The following is an 18,223-nucleotide window of genomic DNA, read 5'->3' on the forward strand; positions in this document are numbered from 1 at the left end:
ATGAAAGAAAAATTTCAAGTAAAACTGAAACACAAGCTCATCCAGTTCCAATTCTTTTTTCGACAGAGCCAAGAGGCAATTCACTGCAGATGGGTTAACATTTCTGACTGATACATGTAAGCAATTTAGCATTAAAGAGCTGCCAGTTATTTGAACAACTAGGCAACTGGTAACTTTTCATCTGACAAAATTATCTAGCGTGTGAAACTTGTCAATTTCCTTCAAATTGTGTTGAAAGATCCTGCTTCTACCTCTACCACAGCTAGAGCACTATTTTCCAACTACCTTGGAGTTAACTTTATGAAGACATAATTATGCAACAGTATGAATGCCAGAGTCATAAAAGGTTCCACACAACTGTTCTAGTGCCAAAAGCAACTATCAAAATGCAATAAATTCAATGGTCCAAAGAAATATTCTTTTTAGCAAAAAAGGCACACAATCAATACCTATGTCAACTACAAATTTAAGCTGGAAGACACACAAAGTTGTTGCATGGCACTGGAACATTGCTGAAACATCTTATGGCATATCATCATCATCATCATCATCCATTTAAAACTTAAGCTTATGTTGGAGATTTAATATTTCCAGTGACATCTAAAATATTTTTTTTAAAAAAATATGCCAGTATCTTTACTCTTCAGTGAGATTTGCACTTCTGACAGGATTTCCCACTATGCTTTTGCCCTATCTTGATGGTCACATACTGGAGTGAGATTAGGCACGTTCTAGCTTAAGCATGGTGAAATGAAACAAAAGCACTTGATTGCTTTGCCCATGCTCCAGTACTTGCATTATTTTAGGAAAACAAAGGAAGGCTATTATTCAAAACAAGATAAGATTATTATTTTGAGTGACATTATTTAAAGTCTTTTTCCTCTTATCAGCTTCATCTTATCCAATCCTTATCCTTCTTTACATTCAGTTCCATGTATCAGTACCACTTAGGTAAATGCATCCATTTTGTTCCAGCACATTTGATTGATTGTACACAATCTCCTAAGTAGTACTGTAATTTTCATATAACTTTTTACATGAGATTGTATATTTGCAGTTTTAATCATGGATGGTCCTGTGGTCTCAAATGTCTCAGAACTTCCTTTTCCTAAAGACAGCATCCACCCATGAGTAAGGCTGATTTAGTACATGCTTGTTTAAATGTGTCCATTTAATTTTGTTCAATATACAAATAAGCATATGTAATGTTGTCTTAATTGTCTCAAAGTCACCAGGAAAAATGATGAAGCTGAAAATGCCAATCTGTTAATAAGTATTAACAACTGAAACCCAAGGCAGTATTATGTTTTGAACCTGCATGGATCAAAAGTGTAAACAGAGGATCAATTAAAACTAAGCAAACTTAAACCAGCTTTCTGATAAAAACAGTTTGGCAAGTTAAAAAAAACCAATTTAACCAAATTTTTCAAGCTTTTCTCTTTTTAATTGTTTTTAGATTCTTCTTGCATAGAATTTTTTTAAATTGCATTAAAATACTGTTCTGCTGCAAGACCGGAGTAGAGAGGATCAAGCTGATACAGCAAACACACACATGGGTGAAGAAAAAAAAGTGATATCCTTCCTGAACGCTGACTCCTTTTCCAACATCAGAAAGATAAAAACTTCCTCTTTTTTCCTGACAAAAAAGGGGTTTCTTTCATTGCTTCTACCTGCAATATCTGTTTCTTAATTTCTTTGTCTACAACTGCAAATACGTAATAAGAGCCATGACAGATTAATTCCATTAAGTAAGACTATTTTTCATGGTAATCCTCAAACAGAAGAAGTCCTTTGTTACTTGCAAAAGAAATGAATAGCACCGTTTTGAGAAGAATCTAATTTGATTTGCTTTCCTTCAGATTAGTATTCAAAACAAGCAAAGAACCCAAAATAACCTGATCTCTTCTGGAAGACTGAGAAGGTATGATTAGAAATGTAAAACTAGGCTGGGAGAGGTCCATAGACTGTAAAATGTAGACAGAGAAGCCTTAAACTCTTCACCCATTGTGGGGGCAGGAGGCAGGAAAACAGGTTGCCCTGTGTCTTATCACATATTCCTAAATCCTGAGCTTTAATTCTTATCTGCTTAGTCTGAATTTATGAAAACAAGGACTAAGAGCATAAATAAGACTATATATTCAATCAGAGAACAAGACAGGTTTCTATTTTTCTGTTCCCATGATATACATGATTTTTTATTACAATTTAAAGTAATATTTCATTTTATATAGCAATCAGAAAGAAAAGATATTTTCAAAATAAATCAGTCAGGCAAATAATGCTAAGTTGTCTAGGGAAATGTTATTATCAACTGTTCAAGTGATTTAGCAAGTTATCAACAATACAGTATATCAAAACAAAAAACATTTAGACTATTTATAACAGGATTCTGTATTTAAATTATCATTCAGGTCAATATTTGTGAATTCATTTATTCTTACAAGTTAAAAGTAAACACTTAAAGAGATCACTTTCACCTAACTGGTGTTTAGGTGGACACTAACTATTCTGCAGGCTTTAATTTCTTCCATGCATTCTTACAGTGCTACTCAGTTCTGAAGAAGTGAAGAACACTGCAGCACTATTTGCTCCAACTCATTTCTCCTTGTGCAAAATTATTAGGATGATAACTTGTAATATTTTGGATACAAAAATTGCATCCCAGAGAAATAAGGGTAGAACTAATAGTTTCTTTTGCTTCAATAGTCCAAGCAGCTTGATTTTTGTGGGAGTTTTAGGCTGTCTTTGGGGGAAAACAAACACACCATCCTAACAAGCTATGTTAAGCTCTTCCTATTTGGTTATTGAGTATTTGACATTGTTTTTCCTATATGAAGGGGAAAAGCCGCTAGTGTGACTTGCCCCCACTTTTGAGGGTTTCTCCAGTACATTTTAAAGGCAAATCAACCGATGTCTGTACCTCTAATACAGGCCATCTGGTGCTGCCTGGTACCAGCTGACTGAGAGGCAGCAGCTCACTGTGACTGCCAAGTTTAATCTGCCAATTTAGTCTTCATTTTGGGGAAGAAAAACAGCATTTGATATACTACCATTGAAAAATAACCTCTAACTGACCCATTCCTTTCACTTGAAATAACTTTATACAAAAACAAGAGCCAGTTTCAAATTCAAAACTCAATATAATAAAACAAACTAACTCACAGTGTCATTTTGAACTTCAGCTAATCAAGTGTAACTGCTGCAGTCCTTCAGAACCATTAATCATCCAGGTATGTTCAGCAGAATGAAAAAATCTTTGAGTGTTGATATTAATCAAAAATCTTTGAGTGTTAAGTTTGCAAATGCACATGTACTTAGTGAGAAAAAAAAAAAGTAGTTTATAGCTCTTTATATCCTATTTAACTTTACTGTCCCAGTACAACACAATCTTATCCTAAAGAGGTTTACTTCCATGCTTTAGATGGTCCCCAACATGCAGTATTTTACAGAGAAAACATCACAATATTTTCATGACAGTACTCAACTCCTGTGAAAGCTCTAAACTAAACGGCAGAGAAAGCTACACAGTGCTGAACACAAACACTTCCAAAGCATTCAGTGTCATGGACTTAGCTGAACTTTCTAATTTTGGATATTAGAAATATTTACCAAGTTTTCCATGGACAGCTTTCCAAATAACTTCTGGCTTAATTCTGGGTTGTTAGCACTGTTGCACACCATGTTTTCTTTATTTAAAAATTAGACTTCATAAAAAGTTGAACCCTACAAAAATCTGAACATTTAGGACCAATTTTCTTTTTCTTTACTCTGGGAGCACTCCAGAGCCTCACAGCATCATACCTAGTGATGCCTTTTTTATTTGAATTTGTACTGTGGAAGCACATAAACACATATGTCTTGGAAAACTAAACAGTCCTGGTTGCTCCAAAATTCAAAAAGTCATTCATACAGCTCAGTCCAACTTCTCTGTTCTAAGTAGTGCAAAGCAAATGCCTTTACTAAATGAAATATTCCTTATATTCTTTGATTGTTTGTGAACAATATTCCTCAGTTTACTCTGCTGCTCTGTTTATCCTTGGGGCACATAGTCTCCCCAGCTCACACACTGGCCATGTCCCAGAGCACCACTGACTGCTCAGCCTGAATGACCTAAATGCACCTCATCTCCCACTCCTCTGTGCTTCCTTTCAGTGGAACTTCATCTCCCACTCCTCTGTGCTTCCTTTCAGTGGAACCTCATCTCCCACTCCTCTGTGCTTCCTTTCAGTGGAACCTCATCTCCCACTCCTCTGTGCTTCCTTTCAGTGGAACCTCATCTCCCACTCCTCTGTGCTTCCTTTCAGTGGAACCTCATCTCCCACTCCTCTGTGCTTCCTTTCAGTGGAACCTCATCTCCCCCTTTTCTGTGTTTCCTTTCAGTGGAACCTCATCTCCCACTCCTCTGTGCTTCCTTTCAGTGGAAAGCAGGTACAAGGCAGATGGAGTGCACGCTGAGCCTGCTCCAACCTGCTGCAGGAAGAACAGCATGGAGCTTACCTAAAGTGCTCCTCTGTACTCCAAGAAGAAACTTTACCTAAACTGTCTTCAGAGCTTACATTTTATTTCAGAAAACACGGATGAGGCTTTGAGAGCTCTCTCATGCACAAGTAGAATACTTATGCTACATATTATTTTTTAAATCACCAAACAATTCTAAATTGAACACATCGAATTACTCAAGGATGAACAAAAATTCTACTCACTCTAGAAATAAAAAAGGTGTTCTGTGGTTTACTCTATTCCTGAACAGAGAACTTATTCAGTCAACTTAAGTAGAAAAGAAAGGAAAAAAAAATGGCTGATTTATGAAATTTCACTACCTTCAGCTGTGCAGAAGAGTAATTAATAAGCAGGAAAAGCTCCTCAGCAGCTTATGAAAGAGCAGGCAGGATGATAAAGTTTAGAATTGCCTAGTGAAAGTCTAGCTGTTTTTTCCTGCCTACAAATTAAAGGTTTTCTTATGTAACTACCAACCAAATATGTAGGATTGGTGGCCAAACTACAGACTTTCTTCCCCTCCCCACTAATAAAATGCATTGCACTCTTGCAACATAAGACTTAGTTTTTTAGTCAATTTAAAATCTCTTAATCTTACCTGTCTCTACAGAACATGTAAAACTTGCTTTCACTGCATGGCAGTCTTACTTATGTTATTATCCTGCTGCTGGCCCATAGGAAACATTAGGAAGCACTCAATTAGCTCAGTTTGATTATTTATTCCTGCAATTCAACACATTTTTAATATTGCAAAAATTTGCACTTCTGTTGTTTGCAAACAAGCTGGGCTTTGAGTGAACATTCAGCTTCAAATAACCTGGCCTCAGTTTTCATGTCATGAAAAATTGCATAGTAATTTTTACAGCAGTTTTTCTTGCAGTATTTTCCCTGTTTCTTCAAAGTAACTGTAAGGATAAGGTTCTTTTAGGTAGAAGCACTAAGGAAACTTGAGATCTGCAATTATGGAAAGAGCACAGAGAGAGAGGGAGGAAAGACCCCGGGTAACTCATGCAAGTTCCTTAACTTTCTTCAGTTAGACTGAAAAAACCCTTACAGCTGCCAGTAGCTTGGCAATGTCATGTATTTTATTAAGAGTTTTGCAGATCTGATGTGGAACATCTTATTGCTGGCTGCTTCTAATAAAATGCTAATCACGGGACTAGACTCAATCACTAGCTGACATAGTAAGATGTTGTTATATTACAAATTACCCAGTAATCTCAGCAGAGTGAACAGCCCACAAAAACAGAGTCAAGCAAGTATCCTTGCTACTCACTATTCTGCAGATCTCTCTGATCTTGAGGAAATTCTACACTGCATCTGAACTCTCCAATGTGAGAGACAAAAAAAAATATTTCCCCAGAAACCCACTTCAAGCACATGATGATTCTCTACTGAAAAGCAATTTCAGTAAGAAAACTCACTATTATTAAATAAGTTAAAATATTATGGTCTTTGTTTATCAAAGCATGATAATCAACAAAGTTTCTTTTATGCCATAATTAACTGACACATTAATGTAATATTAGGATCATAAGTTTACTACATCAATGCTAGAATCTTTCAGTAATATTTGAAAATGCAAAAGAAATCATGCTAGACATTTAGCTTGCTAAAGGCTAAGGATCAGTGACAGGATCTAGTTAGTGACAAGAGAAAGACACTCAAATGGATGTAGGGGCAAATTAGCTCTATGAAGCAGAGATAAGAACATGAGAATTGAATGTGAACATTTTACATTTTTAGGATGCATATTCTTGTTTTAAGAGCTAAGAAATTTAATCTCAACAAAAGATAAAATTGAAGTCACTAGGAACTGAAGACTTATAAGAGTACATGACACTTGAGAATAAATCTGAAGTTTTCTCTAGTAAAAAGATGAATTCTTTTTACCAGTTTAAGACTTCTAATTTTTCCACCTTTATTGATTCTTCTATAGGATAGCTAAAACACTGCTTGAATTACCTTAATCTAAAAGAACTCTCAAAATTGTGTCAGAACTGCAAACTGCTTGCTCACATATTTTTAATTAACTTCCCAAGCCTGGAACAACTAGACTGGATATCAACCATGCCTGTACTAAAAGCAACCAGTGACTTTCAATATGAAGTGTGCAGACTTCTCATATTGTTTCCTCTGCCAGGAACTGAGAAAAATAACCATCTACTGTTTGATGCGTTTGCTGAAAACATGATAAATACTATGGTCAAGATGCCTGCACTCCCCTGCTGATTCAGGAGGCAATATTTAAAACATACTACAGCCAGTCTCTACCTGGATGTGAAGTATATCATTATTACTGAAAAACTAATGTTTATCAGCTCCCTAAAGCAGAAACACATTGCAAAAGCAGCAATGTATTATTCCATGTATGAAAAGAAAATCTTTGTTTTCTACCTCTCCAACACTGTCCAGCAGAAATAAACATATGATACAGCTCTCCTTCCTTTGGATTACAGAAAGCAACTAGATTTTAAAAATATATAAAATTTACAGTGTGAAAGCAGTTTACTTTGAATGAATGATCCTTTAAAAGCCCAAGCTTGAAGAATGTCTTAAATTAAAAAGATGACACAGAAATGAGTTCCATTTGAGCAGTCAATGCTGACACATTAATAATGAAATAAAATATGCTGCAGTACTTCAAACATTTTGCAGCTGTTACAACAGCACGATTATCTAATACAGATATATTTACCAAATTCCACATTTTGTAGTACAAGCATTTAAAATCAAAATCCTTCTTTTTATTTGTCTAATCATTAACTGATAATCTAATGACTTTTCAAATGTAAATCTAATCAGTGGCATTAGAATAGTTTTTTTATTTCAAGTGGTAGGATAATCCCTCAGCTGTAATAATGCTCTGTTGTACCTCCCCTCACTTAAACAAATATTTCCAGCCACATAACAAAGTTCGTGCATCCTTACAAAGTGAGACCCTCTCTCCCAGTCCAAAAGTAGATCTTTGGGCTCTAGAAAGATAATGTTTCCAAATCACAGCAATGTTTTTACCTTTTATAACTAAAGTATATTATTATAAGGACAAAAATAAAACATTCAACTTGGCTGGACACCCCCATAAAGCTTCAGTAATCAACAATTCTAATATTTTTATTGCCATCCATAAACTTACTTTAACCTCATATGGTATCAATAACAATAGCTCAGTGAAGCTTCAGGAATTGTTGTAAGAAAAGCTGCTTCTGCACTAACTCATTCCAAATTGCTTTCTAATTTAAGAAAAATTATATTTCTATTCGGGAGGGGCTTTTTTTCCCCCCTCCAAGTATGCATATATATATTTTTTGTATCTTGTTTTATTATGTAAAGTGGAAAAATACTCTATTTGAAAACTGAATTAGAAATACATCTGCAATCATAGTCTGTGAACACACAACATTTTTCATAATTGTAACACAGCAATGTGGGGGAATAAACTGACAGATGGAGACTCCAATGCATTCTTCAGACTACAATACAGACCTCAACATATTAATGGATTCACAAGATCAGAAAGACAACATCTATATTAAAAGAAATTAATATATTTAATACTAAAATTACCCATTCAATTTTTGTTTAATATTAACTCTTTGCAGAAGTGCACATGAAATTTCAATTGTACCTATATTGCTAAGGCTGCTCATTATGCTTTACCATAACTGTGGAAAGAAGCACCTTAAGTTGTTTCCTTGTCGCGTTTTGTGACATGATCTTAGTGAAAAATTTTTAAGTTACTTAAAATTACTAATTAAACTTTACAGATTTTACATTTATGTTTAAAATGTATTCATTTATCAAAGACAGTATTAGATGATAATACAGGACTTAATAAAACTGACAATTTTCTGTGCAAGAATAGCAGTGGTCCATGACCCGGAGGTTTTAGCTCAGCTGGTCAGAGCATGGTGCCACCAACACCAAGGTTTGGGGGTTCAATCCCCATACAGGCTGTGCATTTAATAGCTGGACTTGATCATCCTTGTGGGCCCTCCTAACTCAGGACTATCCTGTGATCTTAAAAATCTTCATTAGATTTATGATCTGAGCCCAAACTTTAAAAAAGCTTAACCCATTTCCCTCTTCTTCTGAACACATTCCTCATCATATGGCCAACCAACCTTTGTATACAAGCAAACAATTCATGTGCATTAACCAGATCACAATTCATATACACATACACATTAATTATTTCCCCAAATCTCTGAACATATCTAATACTATGTGCCATTTTTTAATAAGTGGAAAAAAAGAAACTCTTCTTACCTTTTCAGCTGTTAACTGTTTTGATGGTTTTTCTGATTCTTTCTCTCTCTTTTTCTCTTCTTTCTTTTTTTCTTTTTCCTTCTGCAAAAAGAAAAAGCATTTTGCTAGTACTCAATTTGCAAACATATTGAATGTCTACAGTCATACAGATTATAAAAAGAGATCTTCAGTTACTCCCTTTTAAATCATAGTTTATGCTTTTATCTGCTCTCCTTCTCATTAGAAGTGACTAATTTTGCTCAAATACTAATATTAAAAATACTGTGACTTTTAGATTAAATTCAAGAAATTCACTTTTTTACCTGCTCATCTGCTTTTCTGCTTAATAAGCAGAAGGAAAAAAGAACCAGTATTGATTCTCCTAAGCAAAGCAGAGCTGAAGAGGAAAAATAATCTACAAGTATAAGTATCTCTGTTAACTCTGACAGCCTCTGTCATTGAGGGTGGATGTCAGCTGCTTTGACCAAAGAACTAGACTAAGGTAAATTGCATGCTGCTTTCTGCAGGAAGGTACTAATTTTTAAAAGCCGATCTAGTAGTCCTAAAAAATACTCCTGAATGTAAAAAAGTTGCCTTGGGCCATATGACAGGCCAGCTGAGTCATGAGACATTATGTTGTTCCAGAAAGTGAAAATATAAAGATCCCTTTACTTTGAACGCATCATAATGACATTACAGATATTTCTGCACTTTAGTTTTTGATGAATGAATGTGCCAAAATTACTGACCCATCTGACTGAAGCAAAGCATAAAATATGCCTTAAGGAATAACATGAAGAAGATTCAGACTTGCTAGGTTAGCAATTGCTTTGACAAAGTGTTAGTCTGCCTGCATTTACCTGGTACACCTACAGAGTAGTACTAGTGAGTATATTTGAACACTAAATTGATGAAACTGTAGCTCCTAAATGTTCTTTTGGCCATTAGACTTGCACTCCTGTTAGTTGAAAGCTTCAAAACAGCCTTGTTTCAGAAAACACTACTGTTTACAAGTTTCCCAATATTAGGCAGAAGGTTGAGAGGCTAGATCTGTCCATGCAGCTCCAGTATTAAAAATAAAAGAGTTAATAGTTTGTGTCAGTAAGGAATATTTGTGAGTTTTTTCTTTTTTTTTTAACATCCATACAGTTATATAATACAATACAGTACATACAATTTAAAAATTTTTATAGCATGCTATCCACTTAATAATAGTTCTAACACTCAGATGAAGGTTTTGGTTTTTTGTTGTTTTGGGGGTTTTGTTTGTTTGTGATTTTGTTTGTTTGGGGTTATTTTTTGGAGGTGACTGGACACAGAGGGATCCAAGTAACACACTTTTCAAAACTTCCAGTAATCCATTTTCAAACCTTTCACCATATTTACCAGATTTGGATTTTGGCTACTCAAGCCCCAACTAACCCATGTGAATTATTTTATCAGGCATTAACCTGAACACTCAGTTCCTGGAAAATCAGACTATCACACTAAGCACCTGCATACAAGCAACAGAAAGCAATGACCACAGTCATGAAACCCCAATAAGGAAATTTGGGACATCTGTTTTGATGAAAAGAAACAGAGACCAACTTAGATTTCACTGAATAAAAGAACACGAAAGTGAACACAGTGGTCCAAACGAGAGGCCTCACCAATGCTGTATCTCACCTGTGGTAATGCAAGGTGTTCAAGAAATGTCTGTATGACTGGGACAAGTATAGAGCAGTATTTTATTCTGAGGTCACATAATAACCTGAGGCTTGCAGTCTTACTGAACTAGGATTACAAATGCATAGCCATGCCTTTCAATGAAGCTCAGCTTTTCTTCCACTACTGTTTCACTGACCCTAGTACCAACCTGCATTCTAGTATTACTAGTGTAATTACAAATTACACTGTCAGAGTGTAACTTTTTGAAGTCTTCCCTTTTCTGTTCCCACATCCCACTCCAACCTTCTCAAGCTGAGTAATTTAAATAAACGTAATCTCTTCAAGACAACTGCATCAAAGGAAGCGTGACCAGCAGGTCAAGGGACATGATTCTCCTCCTCTGCTCTGCTCTCACACACCCTTCCTCTGCAGTTGGGGCCCCCAGCATCAGAAGGACACGGACCCACTGCAACCCAGAGAAGGGCCACAAAAATGGCTGGGGGCTGGAGCACCTCCCTCTGAAAACAGGCTGAGAAAATTGGGGTTGTCTGAGTCCGGAGAAGAAAGAAACTCTGGGACACTTCATAGGAATCTTCCTGTAGTAGTGCCTCAAGGGAGCTTCAGGAACAATGGGTAAGGACTTGTCATGGTTTGACACTGGCACAATGCCAGTGCCCCCATGAGAATACTCTCTCCCTGGTTTCTGCTGTGAGATGTGACCAGGAATAAGCAAAGCAGGCTCCCACTTAGGAAAAAAAAAAATTATTAACTAAACTACAAAGGAAAGGAAAAAAAAGAAACACACAAGGAAAATGAAAACTTCACAGATACATCTCCTCCTCCCCACCAAATTCCCAATACAATACATCCCCCAAATCATCGACTCTCGGTCCGGCACCACCCTTCAGAATACTCAGTTCATCAATAGGAGAACGAGTCCTTCTTGTGCCAATGGTGACCTCTTCCTTTCCTGTCCAGCGCTTTCATCACTGAACACGGACCAGAGCTGCTTCTAGGGTCAACTTTTAAGGATGCTTTGTCCCACTCCAAAAAGGCACAGTCTCAACTTTGGGACATCTGTCCCCCCCATGTTTTTCACCCCCTGGGGCTGAGGGGTACCCACACCGAACCCTCTTGGTCCTGAGGCATTGCCTCCCCCTAGAATGCAGTCCCTGTATCACAAGGAAACATGGCTCTGTCCATGGCTACACAAAAAGAGTCCAGCATAAGCTACTCCATCATCTCTTCCACCTGAGTTCTTCTCTATTTCTCTCGTGGCCCATTTCCTCTTACCTCATTTCAATCTCTCTTCTCATTCAGCTCCAGGAGGATTAGCATTTGTAAGGTTTCCATCATCCAAGAAAAGGGTTAAAAATCTGAGGCTCTGTCTGTCCAGAACTCCCACGGCTGCCCTGCCGGCCACCTTCTCGCCGCACCTCCCTTCTCCTTCTCGGCCGGCCACTATTAAATTTCAAGGTGGCACAAGCACAGGCACAGGCTCTCTCTCTGTCTCTCCTGGGGGGGGGGGGGGGGGGGGGGGGGCGGCTGCCCGATGCCTCTCAGTGCTCCTCCACCCTTCCATCCTGCAGGGGCCTTCCCCTCCCTTCTGTCCAGGCCCCGGCCTACCTCACCCGGCCGCATGGCTGCCCCTGGGCCTACCTCACCCGGCCGCATGGCTGCCCCTGGGCCTACCTCACCCGGCCGCATGGCTGCCCCTGGGCCTACCTCACCCGGCCGCATGGCTGCCCCTGGGCCTACCTCACCCGGCCGCATGGCTGCCCCTGGGCCTACCTCACCCGGCCCCATGGCTGCCCCTGGGCCTACCTCACCCGGCCCCATGGCTGCCCCTGGGCCTACCTCACCCGGCCCCATGGCTGCCCCTGCCCCGCCCAGCCCGCAGCCGCGCAGGGCAGCTCTGAACCTCTCACTGACTGGAACCCAAGAGAGCCTGCCAGGGGAGAGCCCTGCTTTAACCCCGTGTGCTCAGAGGCGGGTCCAATGTCCCAATGGCCACATTAGGTGCCAATATTAAAATCTGAGCATCCATGGCCTAACCACAGCATCCCAGAAAACATATTTCCTGTCAAACCACCACAGGACTCCAGGAGGACAGTGACAGGAGAAGGGGGAATGGCTTTAAACTAGAAGAGAGCAGGTTTAGATTACACATTAGGAAGAAATTTTTTACTGTGAGGATGGTGAGGCACTGGAACAGATTGCCCAGGGAGGCTGTGGATCCCCTATCCCTTGAAGTGTTCAAGGCCAGGTTGGATGGGGTTTTGAGCAACCTGTCCATAGCAGGGGGCTGGAACTAGATGATCTTTAAGGGCCCTTCCAACTCAAACCATTCTATGACTCTACAATTCCATTATTTGATTCCTCTCATCCCAGGAAAAGTTGGTTGAAGTGTCATGTAAGTACTCTTACTTGTCAATCACAGTACCTTAAATGTCCTTAAATATGTTTAAGGGAAAGCAGAGTTAAAGTTTTTGCATTTTTTCAGTATGTTCTGATTTCCAGTTCAACTTCAACATATTTTTAAAGTATGTTTTGTCAAAGAAACCTCACTTGGGGAGTAAAAAGTATCTGGAAACATCTATTTTTCAAGGATTCAAGAAGGAGGGTTTTGCAGCTAGTTTCATATGGCAAACACTCTGTAAAGGTGACCAAATATAAATATATGCTTCTTGTTACCCTTAACAAATCCCTAAAAACTTAATAGGGAATATATTAAGACTTAAAATAAACTGTTCTCCTGTGCTTCTACCTCCACACCTCACAGAGTCTACAGAAACAGTCTCGATTCTCAGCAACTTTATCTTCATTCATTTAATTTTCACTGTGGACTTGAAAAGCCACAAGTCCTTCATCTTCACACTTCCTGATTTCAATATTCAAGCTTTCTGCCTCAGCTCCATTAGATAAAAATGAATTCAGACAAAATAAAAACATTTCTCAGATGTTGCATTCATTCCAGAGCTTCAACTCAAGTGCTTCATTACTTGCAAAAGCAGTCAAAAAGCACTATGAAGATAATAAAATTAAATTGACTTTATACTGGTCTTAAATTCTAAGCAAAGATTAATAATTTTTTCCCAAGTTTCATTTCTAATAACATGGCATACTAGTTACACAGAAGAACTTTCAAATGTGAATGCACCAAGAGAGGTAGATAAGAAAGTAAAGGCAAGCTTCATTCCTAATGGCTGCTGCTACTCCTGGTACAACTTAAAACCCATGACAAATTCAACAAGGCTTGGATCTTAGTCCATGACACTGACATTTAAATTTTAATTAATGTTTAAATATAGCTGAACTAAAATAATTTATAACTTATGTCCAATTTTTTTGTATTTAGAAGGAAAAAGCTTGATTTATGTTCACATCATAAATTATTTCATATATTGTATAGTCTCAATTTAGAGTGAAGTATCTAAAAGAAGCTAACACTGGATATTCACATTCTAAATATGCATTTTATTATTGTCGCAAATGGTGCCGTTTACTGGAAGTTGATATAAATGATGCCTCATCTACTACTTGCTTGTGTGTTATGCTTTTCAAAGACCCATTTAAACAGTAAATGTGTTAGCACACACACATATCCCAGCCAGAAAGATATTAAAACCAGTATGAGTCAAATTAATTCAATATTTATCTCCAAGGATAATGAACTAAATGGCTGGAACAATACTGATAATTTAGAACTGGAACAAGCAAGTAATACCAAAAAAGATATCAAAAATTATTTCTGATGAAACAGGACAGTATCACTAATACCCATTAGCTGGGAATTAAGTGGGTTTTCCACAATTTTGTGACACTAAATCAGAAGTGAACCAGAATTTTGACATATGAACACCAAGAAGTGAAAACCACACACATACTTTGCAGTTGTGCTGGGTCTTTTCATTTAGCTAGTCCAAGAAAAAAGGAGATATGTATTTCAAATGTGTGAAGGATTAACAGCAATTCAAACTCTCAAGTTACCTCAGTGAAATTACTCTATAGAGATGTAAACATTTGTGCAAAGCAGTAACCTGATAAGAGTTACACCCAAAACCAATATACCTCTGCTTTGCTCTTCTCAGCAGCAGCTTGCAGAGAAGGAGAAGATGCCAAAGGCTGAGCAGCATCAGATGATATCTGTACAAAACAGAGGAAAGAAATGAGAAAGAAAATAAGCAAGAACAGCTGGGAAGGGAGGCAGTAGAGGCTGCTAAGAGACATGATTTTCATTCTTTTTTTTTTTAATAATATTGATGGTAGTGGTTACACGACATAGAAGAAACATAAAGAGGAGACAAAGTTGTTTTTTTTTTTTCTGAGTACAATATTTAAAGGAAACGTTTCAGGTAGGAAAGTGTGACTTATAATGAAATTCACTAGGACAGAATATAAGAAAATGGACCTGGATAAGATCATATCAAAGGCCTAAGAAAAATAATTAGCTTTCATACATTGTTCAATTTTTATCCAGTGTAACTACTGAAATATTAATGTCCTGAAGCATGAAGGCAGACTGTCCCAGAGGAGGGGGAGAGAAGAGAATGCCTTTGTTCTTGTTCAATGCAACAGAATATTTTTATTAAGAGGAATGCAAAATAACTCTGAAAGTTATACATTAATTAAAGTTTTAATTAACTCTTCTCTAAGAGCACTCCAAGTACATAAAGAGCTTAGGGTTAATATAAAGCCACATCTTAGCAGCAGGTTGAAGGATCTCAGACAAGTGACACTTTTTTTCTAGGAATTGGTATGTAAAATTGCTATTAGCACCACTACACTTCCAGAATTCTCCAAAAGGTGTAACTTAAATATGCAACAAGTACAGTTTGCTCAAAAAAAAAGGATTTCTCTAAAGGCATTTTCATACATCTTCCTATCCAATTTTTTTATGCATAGCTGATTACTTTAATGGAAACATTATCTTTCTACTTCCCTTATTATAAAAACAAAACTGAAATAATTTTCCAAATATGTAGAAGATCTTCAGAGTTATAGAGCTGACACTTCTACACTATTTTGTATTGCCTCTATTATCTAGAAGGAAAATTTAGAAAGAAATGAAGCTATAACAGAGTAGGTCATTATGTTGGACCAAAATGAGCAATTTAAATAACATGTTTTTACTTAGTTTAAAAAAAGAAGCTCGCACTAAATGGAAACTGAAAGCTGATAAAAAACCCCATCATATCTCATGTGTAAATACCCAATATTTCTTACAGAAAATCCTACCAGTTTCTTTACTTATACAGCTGGAATATTCATAGAATTTACATATTTAGTATTTTTACCAAAAAAACCTATGTCTATGCTGGAAGGCGGTGCAGAGCTGTAGGAAAAATATTTATAAAGTTAAATTTTAAAACCAAATTTTACCTGCAGAAATATGAAACAGAATTCTCATTTTTAAATTTACTGTTTTATAATCCTTGGGTTATTAGCAGAGTTATGGATACACCTGCTGCAATGATGCAGTTTCACAAACAGTAGCATTCTGTTGCTATAGGAACACTGGGATCCTGTTTATTCCAATTGCATCACATTGTAACCAAATAATGCCGGAAAAATTATCAGGTAACTACACAATACCCTGAACTATGTACTCGAACATCATGCTTCTGAGCTTTCAATTAGATAAAAATGTGTAAAATTCTGATAATGAATCATCATCTTTCAAGCTGTTGGTTTGGGTTTAGAGTTTTTTCATTCTTTTGTATTACTTCAGATTTTAGGAGAATTTAAGCTTGATAGCACTCACAGGTGAACAGCAGGTAACAGTAGCAAGCAGTTACTTGCCACACAAAACATGGAAGACAGAATTTCATTTGGGGGTTAGGGGGAATACCAGCACTGTAGGTGTTTGTCAATTTCCATCCTCCCATAATAGTTTTTAATCTTCAAATCCTCTTCATATGATAAAGGATTATCTAACCTAGAAGAAGGTAATTCTATGAAGGCCCAAAAGCAATTATTATAGTTTTGCCAATCAAGTAATGGAATCATAGAAGTAATGAAGAAGTGTCATGCAAGCTGTCAGACAGAGCTGTGAGACAGAGTGAAAAGCAGTTGCTGCCTAGCCTGGGATATAGAACAGGATGTACAAGTTGAGAAATGCCCAAGCATAATGTTTAAAGACAGCCAGCATCACTACAACCACTTCAGGCAAAAAAGAGCACTTGAAAGCACACTTCACACATGTAAATATTCAACTAAGCCAGAGAACAAAAGACATATGACTGAAGCTAATCTTTAAGAGAAAACACATTACAATGTATAAAGAACAGATTAAGTTTACATAATGCAAGCAACAGTACAAGGTTGAGCTGCTGAATAGCTCTATCATCACTGCATCATGTTGAATTTGTTATCTACCAGGCTGCACCAGATACGGAAAGCTGAATGAAAAAATCAAACCAAACCAAGTGGCTAGACAAAGCTAAACACGTAAATATCGTCTACCTAGAACTTTGCAAAGACTTTGACGTCACTTTCCAGAGCATTCTCCTGGAGGAACTTGCTGCTCATGGCTTAGACAGGAGCACTATTCTCTGGGTACACGGGGGTTGGGTGGCCAGGCCCAGAGAGCAGTGGTGAATGGAGTCACAACCAAAGAGTGGCCAGACACTAGTGGGGCTCCCCAGGATTCAGTATTGCGGCCAGTCCTGTTTAAATCTTTCCTTATGCAGGATCTGGATGAGGGGATGGAGTGCACCATCATTCAGTTTACAGATGTTACCAAGCTGAGCAGGAATGTTGATCTGCTGAAGGACAGGAAGGCTCCACAGAGGGATCTGGATAGGCTGGATCTATGGCCCAAGGCCAACAGTACAGGGTTCAACACAGCGAGGTTCCACGTCTTGCACTTGGGACTCTTGGAGATGAGTGACTGGAAAATTTCCCTGGGGGAAAAGGATCTGGCAATGCTGGTTGACAGCCACCTAAATTTCTCCATGAAAATCCAAAAAGCAATTTCCTACCCTATTCCAGAATCCAAGTGAAAAAGCACACACGCATCTACTCTGACAACGTTTGCACTATGCTCTGAAAAGCAGTCAAGTAAAGACATCTTTGATTATTGGCACCTTGAAGTATCAAATGGTGACCTTTGTAACTAATCATACATACTGCCAGAAAAAGGATAAAGTTGGATGATTGTGTGCATTACCAATGTACTGCAGAATGACAACTAGCATATGAATACATCATTTAAACTTTTAACTTAGGAATAGTTACATCTTTTGATTAAGAAACTCAAGAATTGCCTAAAACAAAGAAGGATGGCAAGGAGCTGTCTCTGAAGTTTTCACATTTCTCCACAAGATTTTGATTGCATTTCAGACCAGAAGACTTACAGTCATTTTTTTTAGCAGTTCTTGAATCTTCTTCCATTGTTTGTGTTTTGTGACTCATTTTTAGAAAGAGGTTACAGCAAAAATAACCATTTTGCACAATGAAATTCAATACTTTCTTTAAAGCATCTGCTACCTTTAGTGCTGAGCAAGAAATTACATACACATGCAACAGTACTGTAAGATTTCAGTTTCACCTGTGCTCATTGAGAAACCCTTTGGTGCATAAAAAATGTAAGATCAGAAAAGAAAGAATCTGCAGATTTACAGTATTAGTCCAGTTCCCAGCCCCTCTTACATGTAAATGTGTTATCTGTCCCCATTTTCCTCCCTAAAACACTTCTGTGCTATCTGTTATTACTTAGTGGTGGCACTACCCAAATACATGCTAAGTTAACAGTTTGTGTAAAAGCAACAACACAAACAGTAGTTGGCCCAATGTCTTGATGTAGTCTGTTGACCCGACTACTATT

General features: G+C 37.5%; 1 protein-coding gene across 2 annotated transcripts in view; it reads right to left on the minus strand.

Moving 5' to 3' along the window:
• Window positions 1-18,223, minus strand: part of SMAP1 (small ArfGAP 1) — an 87,428-nt gene that overhangs the window by 35,204 nt on the left and 34,001 nt on the right. For both annotated transcript variants that reach the window (XM_066547450.1, XM_066547449.1), the window contains exons 5-6: window positions 14,467-14,541; window positions 8,767-8,847 (exon numbers count right to left, since the gene is read on the minus strand). In XM_066547450.1, coding sequence (XP_066403547.1) covers window positions 8,767-8,847; window positions 14,467-14,541 — 156 coding nt within the window. The remainder of the gene's footprint in view (window positions 1-8,766; window positions 8,848-14,466; window positions 14,542-18,223) is intronic.

This window comes from Molothrus aeneus, chromosome 3 (genome assembly GCF_037042795.1).
Source record: "Molothrus aeneus isolate 106 chromosome 3, BPBGC_Maene_1.0, whole genome shotgun sequence".
In the NCBI taxonomy this organism is placed as follows: Eukaryota; Metazoa; Chordata; class Aves; order Passeriformes; family Icteridae; genus Molothrus; species Molothrus aeneus.